We start from the raw sequence: 12900 nt of genomic DNA, 5'->3' as shown, positions 1-12900 counted from the left end.
GAGAGAGAGAGAGAGAGAGCCAGAGCCAAGAGTGCAAAGAGGGCACGTGGCCGATTGGCAGGATTCTACAAGAATGAGAAGCTGGGGGAAGGGCGCCCAGGAGCTGGGGTTTAGGGCAAGGGTGGGGGTGAGGAGAGCTGAAAGAGCCCTTCGGTATATTAACTGGTACCACAGTTTCCTTGAGGGCTGACAGTGGTACACACCTCTAAGACAGTTTCGGGATTCCAGAGGTGAAAGCCAGAGGATTAGAGATTCAAGATCATCTGGGTGTGGTAGACTTTCCAGTAAATACTTAGTAATGGATTGCTGGGTTATGAAGTAAATCCTGCCCATCCCGCCTGAACCCAGCCACATCTTTTATTACTGAGGGATCACCCATGACTTTGGCTGCTTTGGAAATTGCTATGTAAACCAGGCTGGCCTTAAACTCCTGCCTTTGACTCCTGAGTGCTGGGATTAAAGGAGTGTGCTGCCAAATCCAGATTTTTCTTTCTTATAAACTTCTAACTTTTAAAGAAGATGCCCAACTACTGAACTTCACCCGTCCTTCTAACTTTAACAAAGAGCTGGGACATGGGAGATCTCACCCCAAGCTGGGGACAAGTTTTCAGCAGACATAACCATTTGCTTCTTAGACCAGCTTATTAAACATGACTGACTCCCACGTCAAGTTGCTACTTCTAAAAATAATCCAGGGTGTTGGGAGTAGCATGACAGACACGTGGAGAGGACTCTATGCTACAGCTCAGAGCAAGCCCAGGTCCCCATTGTCCAGTTCAAGAGTAATCCACATATATAAACAAAAGCATACAACCTATCCTAGAATACCTAAAGATGAAGGTGTCAGGAGGGAGTACAGAAAGGAAAAATGCCAGTGAAGAATCAGGGGCCAAGACACTTATGTGCTGAGAGCAAAAAACTACAGGGACTGAGAGATGGCTCACAGGTTAGGAGCACTGGCTGCTCTCCCAGAGGTTCTGGGTTTGATTCCCAGCACCCACGTGGTGCCTCACAAGCATCTGTACCTCCATTTCCAACAGATCCTGTGACCTCTTCTGATTTTGGAGAGCACCAGGCACACACATAATACACATACATACATGCAGGCAAAACACCCATACGCATTAAATAAATAAATGAATATAAAAATAATTGTTGAAAATACAATTACAGACAATCCCGAAATTAGCAACCACCTGGCGCCTCAGAGAACTATAGCAGCAGTGTGAGTTCGTGCCTGGAATCCCTGCTCTTGCTAGGTGGAGACAGGGGATTGGGAATTTCAGTTAAGAACACTGACTGCTCTTCCAGAGGTCCTGAGTTCCTAGTCCTAGTAACCACATGGTGGCTCACAACCATCTGTAATGGGATCCGATGCCCTGTTCTGAAGATAGGTACAGTGTACTTATATATAACAAATATTAAATCTTTAAACAAAATTTAAAAAAAAAGAATTCATTCTTGGTTATATATCAAGTTTAAAGATATATAGGGCAATGTGATATCCTGTCCCCAAAACAAAAACCACCTGCCAGTGCGCGGAGAGTTGAGAAGTTTCACCACATCCTCCCTAGATGGGATTCCCTTCTTCTCCACACAAAGAGGTGACTCACTTTTGGTGGCTTATTTTGTGTGCCACTCCTATCCTAGATCATTCCTGCTTTTCTTTGATCCCCACATGTTGCCTACCCTGGGCTCTCCTGCTCTGTGCCCTTGGCCTTGGTCAATGGATCTGAGCAAGAGACAGGGAACATCTCGGGGTATCTGGGAGAAAGGAAGACGGCAGCGGACGTGAATCAGCGTGGCTATGACCAGGCACAGGTTGTTAAGATATCATAAAGGTTAGAATATTGGTATCATTTGTCTAATCTAGGTGGGCAGCTTTTGTCATTATCAATTGGTTATGAAATTATTGTGCTGGCATCTTGTGTAGTGAGAATTTATTGATATATAAATCTGATTGCTTAACTCTAAGCACCGAGTCTTGCTTTTACCGGTTACCAGGTATTGTGTTATTAAACAGCAAGGATGGTGGATCTATTTGGTTACTGGAATGTGGGACACTGCTGGGACATAGTGTCATGGCCTGCTGGTGCCGGTACTAGAGTGGGAACGTGGCCCAACGGGCCAGAGAGTTGGTAGGTTCATTTTTTAATATTTCCCACAACAGACGGCAGGGCAGAATGAAAGATGCTGGATGTTGGTTCCTTCTGCTTCCCCCCCTGCTTCAAGCAGCCTTCACCTATGACAGCTCCTGACTGACAGCCCTAGCCAAGGTTAGATGACAGGACCTGAGCTCTAAGGGGCAGGAGAAGCTCCATCTAAACTCTACATACCTGAAGACCAACCCTCCCTCCTCTTCAATCACTGATATTCTCTGCTTTCTTTTTTTTTTTTTTAAGATGTATTTATTTATTTCATGTATGTGAGTACACTGTTACTGTCTTCAGACACACCAGAAGGCGGCATCAGATTCCATTACAGATGGTTGTGAACCACCATGTGGTTGCTGGGAATTGAACTCAGGCCCTCTGGAAGAGCAGAAGGTGCTCTTAACTGCTGAGCCATCTCTTCAGCCCCAATCACTGAGATTCTTAAGAGAGTCATTTGCTTCTGTATTTCCAGCACCCTCTACACTAAATTTGGTGCTTCTGTTTTTGAGACAGGGACTCAGATAGCCCAGGCTAGCTAATACAGCTGAGGATGACCTTGAATTCGGGCTCACTCCTGCTTCTACCTCCTCAGTGTTGGGATTTCAGGTATGTGCTACAATACCAAGCTGAATTAGGTCTCCACCATCACTTGCAAGATTTTTGTTTGTTTGTTTTTGTTTTTTGAGACAGGGTTTCTCTGTATAGCCCTGACTGTCCTGGAACTCACTCTGTAGACCAGGCTGGCCTCGAACTCAGAAATCCGCCGGCCTCTGCTTCCCAAGTGCTGGGATTAAAGTTGTGTGCCACCACCGCCTGGCTACTTGCAAGTTCTTGAACTACATAAACAGCATCATTAAACAATACAGTATATTGTTTTGAATAGTTTTAGCTCTATTATAAATGCCATGTTCTGGGCCTGGGAGATAGCAATATGAAGAGAGAGCTCAGTAATAAAGATGCTGACACCTATCCTAACAACCTGAATTCAATTCCCAGAACGCACATGGTAGAAGGGGAGAATCTACCACCACAAGCTGTCCTCTGACCTCCACAAATGCACTAAGACACATGGGCATGTACATACACACACACACACACACACACACACATGCACACACGTCCTCTGACATCCACAAGTACACTGTAGCGTATGCCTTCCCCACTCTACAATAAATAAATTTAACAAAGCAACACACATAACAACAACAAAATGCAAGAAAAAAATTGTATTTGGATTAAAAACAACAAACAAACAAACAAACAAAACCAGAAAAGCCAATAACATTAATCTGTAGGCCACGATGCCCCTAGCATCCTTCCATCCTGCTTAATTACCACCTGCCACATGGAGAAGTCACAAACAAGCGAAGCACAAATCCAGGCCACCTCTCTCATCCTCTGAGGCCCCATACTCCACCCCCAGTGGGAACACGAGCTTAATGACTCCAGGTCCCAGCAGAGGTGAAACATCTGGAACCGCCTTCTTAACACATCCAGGCAGCCCCAAGATGCAGAGCAGGGAGTCAGCCCTTCTGAGCAGATGAATCTCATGGCATCTCTACACGAGCTCCAGCTCAGAGGCACTGGAACGTGGTGGCGATCCAGCCAACTGCAACAGAGCCAAGGCCACCACCAGACTACAGGCTGCCTTCTATCAGTGCCACTTGCTGAGAAAGTAATCTCTCAACTTTTAAGAGATCCCTCTCACACAGCATGCTGTCCAAGAGAGTATCTTCAAGTAGACTTTCTCTTGCTGACTGTCCCTAGGGAGGCACCTATCACCACGAAAACACAACCAAACATGACAAGCTCCCCTCCACCTCAAGCATGTCATTCCCTCACGGGGAAATACTCTGAGTCATGTGTCAAGGTTGGCAGGTGATATCTGCCAGAGGACATGGAGTAGGGCTGCATGCATAGGTGCTCAGCAAGGGAGGCGGGGGTCAGATTATGATTAAGTGATTACATTTTGCAATCAGACGGGCTGAGTTCAGATCTGCGCCTGCCACTTACACGCCCACTTATGGCATCACTCCTGTCTCGGAATCCTCGGCCGGGGACAAGGCTGAAAAATGGAGGTCTGTGCAAAATGGTTCCGTGCGGCTGCCAAGGTAGGACATCATCAAAAAGAATGGCAGGTTACCCCGGATCTGACACTTCACTGTTTCCCTGGATATTTTTAATTATCCCGTTACAGGGAGGGGATGCCATCACACAGTTGAGAATCACAGATAAAGACAATTTATATTACAAGGCTCTAGCCAAAACAGGAAAAAAAAAGAAGAAGAAGAAGAAGAAGGCTTGTCCATCATCTCTTTCTGGTTTTTTAACTTCTGTTTTTTTTGGTTTCCCTTCACAGGATCACTCCTCCCTCTTATTCCACTGAGCCCACTCATCAGAGGCTCCAGAGGCAGACAGACATATGACCAATACCTGGAATAATCATATGAAACAAGCTGGGACATCTCTCTTTCTCTCTCTCTCTCTCTCTCTCTCTCTCTCTCTGTCTCTCTATGTGTGTGTGTGTGTCTGTCTGTCTGACTGTCTCGTCTCTGACTTTCTCACTCAGAGGTCTCCCTGTCTCGTCTCTGACTTTCTCACTCAGAGGTCTCCCAGAAAGCTGGCCTTGAACTCATGATCCTCCCGCCTCAGCCTCCTCGGAGAGGAGACTAGAAGTGTGTGCCACCAGGGCTAGCCTTAGTCACCTCCATTAATCGCACCCAGGAGGATGAGGGAAATTGAAGAGAAACACAGACAACCAATCATAAACTGAGCACCTGGATGCGACCTTGTTTAAAGTCATTTCAACTGGACTTCCTAATTCAGGAGATAAGGAACTCCGGTTCTGTCTTAAAACCCGTAGAACTGGGTTCAGCCGCTGAGAGTTATGACTGAGTCTTAGCCAGGCATAAGGAGGTGGGGAAGAGACTTTGCAAGTTCAAAACTTTTCTTCTCGGGGCCAGTGGGAAAAAGCACTTGCCGCCAGGTCCAGGTCCAGCCTCCTAAACTCAACCCCTGGAACCCACGAGGTAGAGAGAACTGATGCCTGCAAGTTATCCGGACCTCCACACACCTACTGTGACACCCAAGCTCTCTCACACATAAATAAATGTAAAAAAAAAAAAAAACAAAAAACAAAAAAAAAAAACATTTTTTTCCTAGAGCCAAGGAGCCTCAATATAACTTTGGAGCCTACTGTGTTAGGGCAGTGGTAGCACACGCCTTTAATCAGGCGGATTTCTGAGTTTGAGGCCAGCTTGGTCTACAGAGTGAGTTCCAGGACACCCAGGGCTACACAGAAAAACCCTGTCTCAAAAAATAAAAATAAAAAATAAAAAATCCAAATCAAACAACAGACCTGTGTTCAAATTCTAACCTGATGATTTTCTTTTCCTCTTTTTTTTCAATTTTTTTAAAAACATTTTTTTTTAGATTTATTTTATGTATATGAGTACATGGTAGCTGTCTTTAGACACACCAGAAGAGGGCATCAGATCCCATTACAGATAGTTGTGAGCCACCATGTGGTTGATAGGAATTAAACTCAGGACCTCTGGAAGAGCACTCAGTGCTCTTAACCACCGAGCCATCTTTCTAGCCATTTGTTTGTTTGTTTGTTCGTTTTTCAATTTTTGTTTTGTTTTGGTTTTTTTGGTTTTTGTTTTTTGAGACAGGGTTTCTCTGTGTAGTCCTGGCTGTCCTGGAACTCACTCTGTAGACTAGGCTGGCCTGGAACTCAGAAATTGCCTGCCTCTGCCTCCCAAGCGCTGGGATTAAAGGTGTGCGCCACCACCGTTGGCTTTTTTTTTTTTCAATTTTTAAAGACACAATTTTTCTATGTATCTGTGTAGCCCTAGTTGTCCTGGAACTCGCTAAGTAGACCAGGCTGACCTCTCTAACTCACAGCGGTCCTCCTGCCTCTGCATCCTAATAGCTGAGATTAACCCTGGGTATCACCATGTCCTGCCAATTTGAGGATTTTCAACTTCCTCAGCTTTACTCTCCTAATCTGAATGGGGGGGCTGCTGCTTAGACTAAACAGGATATCCACGTGTCAATCAATTCATTGTGTAACATTACTGTTACACAGTAACTGTAACTGGGTAACATCACCATCAGTTTTGGTCAAGCTCCAAGTGCTGGCTTGCTGTGGGCCAGATACTAGACATCCATAGAGCAAGGACCTGAGCCCAGGAATCCTGACTCCCCAGCTGGTGTTCATTCTACTTTACCTGCTTCTAAAGCAAGAGGTTCCCAGGGCAACCAAAACGAAAGAGCAACTAGGGCCAACTAAAGAACTCTTCCACATGAATCTGCCTTGTGTGGACGGGGCTGGCGAGATGGCTCAGCAGTTAAGAGCACTGACTGCTCCTCTGAAGGTCCTGAGTTCAAATCCCAGCAACCACATGGTGGCTCACAACCATCCGTAATGAGATCTGATGCCCTCTTCTGGAGTGTCTGAAGACAGCTACAGTGTACTTAGATATAATAATAAATAAATCTTTTAAATTAAAAAAAAAGAAAAAAGAGTTGGCTGGACATAGTGGCACACCTTTAACACTAGCACTCAGAAGGCAGAGGCAGGAGATCTCTGTGTGTTTGAGGCCAGCCTGGTCTCCCCAGACAGTTCCTCCCATGACACCTAAGGCTACATAGAGAGACCATGCCAAGAAGAAAAGAAGGAAGGGAGGGAGGGGCGGAAACAGACTCCAGAGCAGCCAGATGACCTGAATTCAATCCTCAGGACTTTAAAGGTACACTTTAAGTCCCACAATTGTCCCCTGACCTCTACACATGTGTTGTGGAACCCACACACACACAAATAAATGTATACTTTCATAATTAAATGGGGGTTGGGGAGACATTTCAGCCATTTATAGTGCTTGGTACTCTTCCAGAGGACCCCAGTTCAGATCCTAGTATCCATGTGGGGCACCTCACAACGCCAGCTCCGGAAGATCCGACACCCTCTTGTGGATTTGATGAACTCCTGCACTCACATGTGCCCACACACATATACAAACAAACGTAATTAAATATAAATCTTTGCAGGGAGGAGAATGCACCTCTGCTGTCGCTCACCAGTCCATGTTCCAATCCTGGCATTAGCATCCGTAAGTCCCAAGACCCTTGCTCTATTTAAGGGGTCTTGCTGAGCTAACATTGACTTTGTTTCTAGGCTTACCCCTCCCTTTTACTTTTTGGGGTGCTGGAGCCAGAGGCATGCCATTTCACTGGCAGTTAAGAACTCTCACGTTTTACAATGGTGTACAAGACCTCAGTGATCCCTGAAGCCAGGTACTGGAAAAGGCTGCTTCCTGTGCTAGGAAGGATGGGGTCAGGTTTCCAGTGACATAAGGCAGGAACTTATCATTAAATCCTCGGCCCCACTGTCGGTAAGTGACCCTCTGTGATCACATCATAGGCCATGCTGATCTCCGGCCAATGCTCACTTCAACCACTTCCTCCTGGAGACCCGGCTTCCCCAGAGTCCAGCACCACCCGCCCCAGGAAATGTAAATCACGGTCCAAAGAAAACAAGATTTTTTTTTTTCCTGAAAGCTCAGAGCATGACTCTTGGGCTCTCTGTAGGTGTAGGGGGATTCCAAAGACCTTTTAAATGTTCCAGGGTCTGCGATGCAGGGTTCCTCTTTCTTCCATTCCAAAAAGGGAAGGAGACGTAAAATGTGGACCCAATTCATCTCCCCAGAAATGAAGAAACCCAGCAAACTGAAACTCACAATCCCAGATTCTTAGGCAGCTGTAGGAGAACTGGCTAATCAGGATTTCCTGATGACATAAAAAAAAAAAAAAAGTCCCTCCTATTGTTAAGAAAAAAGTCCCTCCTATTGTTAACTTTTCCAGTTGTAGTCAGACCCCCCCACATACACCACACATACCACACACACTCACATTCACACACACAACAGACACATACATACACACACCACACACATTCACACACACAGAGAAACACAAACATACACACCACACACATTCACACACATTTCTGTGCACACACAAACTCCCACACACACACAAACTCCCATATATACATACCACACACACTTACATTTACACACACACTTGTGCACACAGAGGCACACAAGCTCATAGACATACACACCGCATACATTCACATACACACACAGAGAGACACACGAACCCACCCACACACCACATACATTCACACATACACACAAACTCACACATACACATTTGTGCGCACAAGCTCACATACATACACTACACACACATTCACACACAGACTCAAGTACCCACACACCACATATACACTCACACACATTTGTGCGTGCACACACAAACTCACACACACACACCACACACACACACTTACACACACAGCTGTATCATCCCCTTGTTTCCCCACAAATGTCTCATCAGAATCTCTGTCCAACATACATACACAGCATACACCCGGGACTTGAACACCTTCTTCCCAGGAGTTCAGAATTCCCATGTATGCAGAGAACGGACAGACTCTAGACATTTCCAGAACAACTCTAGCACTAACTTTCAGCATGGAACAGCTGGTGATCCCAACTAGAGCAATCAGCAAGTCTAAGCTTCAGTTTCCTTGTCTTAGAATAAAAATTGTGGACGGACCTCTTGGCCAGCGTGGGTGGCACACACCTTTGATCTTAGCACTTGGAAGGCAGAAGGAAGCTGATCTCTGTGAGTCTGAGTCTGGCAGGGCTTACACAGCCAGCCAGGGCTGCAGTGAAACACTGTCTCAAAAACTCCAATTCCAGGGGATCTGAAACCCTCTTCTTCTCTGGCCTCCACAGGCACCCACACACAGAGACTCATAAATAAAACTAACAAGTAAATAAATAAATGGGCAGGAGAAATGGCTTAGTGGTTACCGACACTGGCTACTCTTGCAAAGTCCTGAGTTTGGATCCCAGAATCCACAGGAGCCTTACAACTGCCTGTCACTCAGTGCCCAGAGGATCTCATGGCGGCCTCTTCTGAATTCCTCCAGCACCAGGCACGCATGTGGTGCAGAGACACATGCGGGCAAAACACCCAGACACATAAATAAAAAACCAATAAACCTGGGCTGCAGAGATGGCTCAGGTTAAGAGCACTGACTGCTCTTCCAGAGGTCCTGAGTTCAATTTCAAGCAACCGCATGGTGGCTCACAACCATCTGTAATGGGGTCTGATGCCACTTCTGGTGTGTCTGAAGACAGCTATAGTGTACTCATATACATAAAATAAATAAATCTTTAAAAAAAAGAGAAAATAGCCAGGCAGTGGTGGCGCACACCTTTAATCCCAGCGCTTGGGAGGCAGAGGCAGGTGGATTTCTGAGTTCGAGGCCAGCCTGGTCTACAGAGCGAGTTCCAGGACAGCCAGGGCTATACAGAGAAACTCTGTCTCAAAAAACCAAAAAAAAAAGAGAAAACAGTAAACCTTTAACTATATATAAGTACATATTTACATATAAACATTGCATATTTTAAATATGTTATAAATGTGTTATAAATATATATTTATATGTAAATATACATGAGTACTTATATGTGTGGATATATATATGCACACACATATATATATACACACATACATATATATATCTATAGATGTATAGATGTATAGATACATATACAGAGAGATGGTATATATACATATATCTATAGATGTATAGATGTATATAGCTACAGATGGTAATTTTTGCTCCAGCCTATGACCTTGACCACCAGGAAGTCATTCACTAAAAGGACTCAGACCCAGCAACTGCCCATCAAGCCTACACCAGTTGGGTCCCTCTTCCTCAAAGGAGGATCTAGTCTGTCCTAGTTGTCGTATCTCTAAGGAGCCAGGTCCTCCTAACAGCCCTTGCTGCTCACCACCAGGCGATGAGATCCATAATTCCTCTGCCCCTGACCACCCCAGCACCTGACACATCATGACATCTTCCTGTGCAAGCCTGATCATAACAAATCAAAGGCCTCCTTTACAACACCGGCCTGCCATGACTTGCTACCTAATTGTTGATAATTGCATTAATTGCATAGTTCTGCAGTGTTAGGCTCCTCCTCCTCGTAGTTTAAAGCAAGCCAAAAGGAAAGAAATAGGAGCAAAAGCCCCATAGAGGAAACCTCTTCTCCAACTCACTGGCTCTGTGGCTGGGCATGGCCTCACAGTCCAGTGGGACAAACTGTTAAAAGGTGGCTATGTCTTCTCCCTGTGGGCAGGATCCTCTGGAAACTATGAGGGACCCTAGACCTCGATCTGATAGAGAAGGCACCAACCTATCCATATATGCTGGAGGGACCACCAAAGGATGTCAGCCCTGGGTCCCTTAGTCTCTACCCATGCCTTTCTGCCCAGGCTCACCAGCATCCCTCTGTAACTCCATCAGGATCGACAGCCTCACTTTAGACAGACCCATCACAGACACCCCTAGACAACACCCTCCTCCCGACATTGCAGGAGGACAGCCCAATTGAGAAAGCTACAGGGACGAAGGGAATGGCCAATGTATTCACGGGCAGGAGGAGGGTGTGAATGTCGTGAAGCCACCCAGGGGCATTCCAGGGAGCTATGTGTTGTTCCTCTAGGCCGTCCCCAAGGTTTCCTGAGTCTCTAGTCCCCAGAGCATACAGTTGAGGCCTCTCTGGACCCTCCTGATAGGACTTGGTGACGATGCCATCCTCTCAAGCGCCAGCTCTTATACCCACCTTCGACCCCCACCAGGTGGAACGCTCTAAGCCAAACGGGTGAGGGTTGGGTGCAGCCCTCTATCACTGGGTGAGGGAGCCAGCTGTCAGAACTGACAGATGCCTGCCATCTACAAAGGCAAACTCAGCTCGCAGCAGCCTAGAAGCAGAACCACATCAGAGCCCCCAAAGACAAGGCTACGACTGGGGTCTCCGAGCCCTAAGAACTGCCTGAGGGGCCAAGATGAAAGTAGCCAAGTACAACTCTCAAACCGCCGCTGCAGGCGAGGGCTGCCCCGCCAGTACAGAGCGAGTAGTAGTTGAGCAGCCAACTGCTGCTGGAGAGTAGCAGGGTTGGGGGGAGATCTCTGTGTGGGGGATTGGTCTGGTGTCCTCTGAGTGTCAGTTTCCTCGTGAACACACCTGGAACTTGCCTCGGGGGCCAGACACCAACTTTCTGCCGCGAAGGGAGAGCGTGGAGCAAAGAGCGGGTGAGAGGGCGCGAGAATGGGGGGCGCCCCAAGAGGCTGAGGAGCCAAAGCGCTGGAAGATAGGAAGGGGCTGCGCCAGGCCACCCACCAGCCCATCGGACGCCCAGCTTGGGCCACCCTCTGGGTCCTATCGCCCTCCCTCCGGTGCCGGGATGGCTAGATGGGGAAGGCACCGCATCGCAGGTAAGCAGAGTTGCGGGACCAGGTGGCCCGGTCTTACCTGCAGCTCCTGAAATTCTCCCTCCAGCTCATGCCACTCGCGCTCGCAACGCTCCAGCTGGCCGGACATGGTGCAATGGTGCAAGGCGGCGGCGGCGGCTCCCGCAGCGTGGCCCGTCCGGCCACCAGCAGCCCACGCCCGCCCGCTCACTAGCCGCCTCCCGGGGCACCAGCTGTTCCTGCGCAGCCGGAGCCACGCGCGCACCTGACGTCACGGGCCCCGCCCCGGCGCCGGCCTCACCCCCCTCGCCCGAGGGTGGGGCCCGCGCGTGCGCACGGCGTTTCCCCGACTCTGGCCGCGTGGAGGGCGCAACTCTCCATCAGTCTTGCCTGAGTCTCTCTCTCTCTCTCTCTCTCTCTCTTCCCTCTTCGTGTGTAGTACGTTTCTCTTCGGAGTGGGTGGAGGTTTACCTGTAAGCTGCATTTACGCCTTGTGTTACTTAGATTGCCTTCGTGAGGTGGAAATGATTTGGGGGAGGTAAAGGAAAATTCATGTACATTGCCTGACCTAGGCCAAAGCCGGTGCCCTGGAATGACAGATTTTATTTGTGACCCTGTAGTGAGGTCAAGGGCAGGATGGGAAAATGCAGACTAGGCTCTGTCAGCTCACGCTGGCGTTGATATTTATTGCAACCAATACAACCTAGATCCCTGTCCTCTAAGAAACTGGATGACTCTTGACAGCTGCTGCTGTCAGTCAAAAGACACAACCAAATATATGGAATACAGTTCTTTCTCTGTCAAATTCCAAGAGACCTGCACCAGCCTGGTTTTTCCAATCACACCTCCTATCTCACTGCCCTGAATCCAGCTCTCCGGCCATTGTTTTCATCCTGACTTAGCATTCTTCCCTCTGAATCATCATGCAGTGGTTTCTTGCTCGTCCCTGGAACTTCATTCAAACGACACCTGCAGCTGGGTGTGATATTGCATACCTGCCTGGACAACATAGTAGGACTTGCCTCAGAATAAAATAAAATATAAAATAAAATACCACATGATGCCCATCGGGAATGGAGGCAAAACTTCAGTGGTTAAGGGTGTGTGTTCTTCAGGCAGTTTGGGTAGCACATACCTTTCATTGAAGCACTCAAGAGGCAGAGGGAGATAGATCTCTGTAAGTTCAAGACCAGCCTGGTCTACATAGTGGGTTCAGGGCCAGCTCCACAGGATAACTGCATTCATTTCGTAGGGCTGCCATAGCTGCAAATGGGTGGCCTAGACAATAGAAATGCATTTATCTCACAGCTCTACAGCCTACAAACCTGAAATCAAAGTGTCAGTGAAGCCTCATGACTCCTGAGACCCTGGGCAGACCTTTGCCTTGCCACCTAGTGGCCAGGACAG

General features: G+C 47.5%; 1 protein-coding gene across 1 annotated transcript in view; it reads right to left on the bottom strand.

Annotated features, from left to right (window-relative positions):
- Positions 1-11760, bottom strand: part of Tmem120b (transmembrane protein 120B) — a 43498-nt gene extending 31738 nt beyond the window's left edge. The window contains exon 1 of the mRNA XM_031337807.1: positions 11555-11760. Coding sequence (XP_031193667.1) covers positions 11555-11623 — 69 coding nt within the window. The 5' untranslated portion in view covers positions 11624-11760. The remainder of the gene's footprint in view (positions 1-11554) is intronic.
- Positions 11761-12900: the final 1140 nt, after the last annotated feature.

Source organism: Mastomys coucha, unplaced genomic scaffold (assembly GCF_008632895.1).
Source record: "Mastomys coucha isolate ucsf_1 unplaced genomic scaffold, UCSF_Mcou_1 pScaffold22, whole genome shotgun sequence".
Taxonomy (NCBI): Eukaryota; Metazoa; Chordata; class Mammalia; order Rodentia; family Muridae; genus Mastomys; species Mastomys coucha.
Note: the sequence above shows the minus strand (reverse complement) of the source record. Positions and strands in the feature narration are given on the sequence as shown.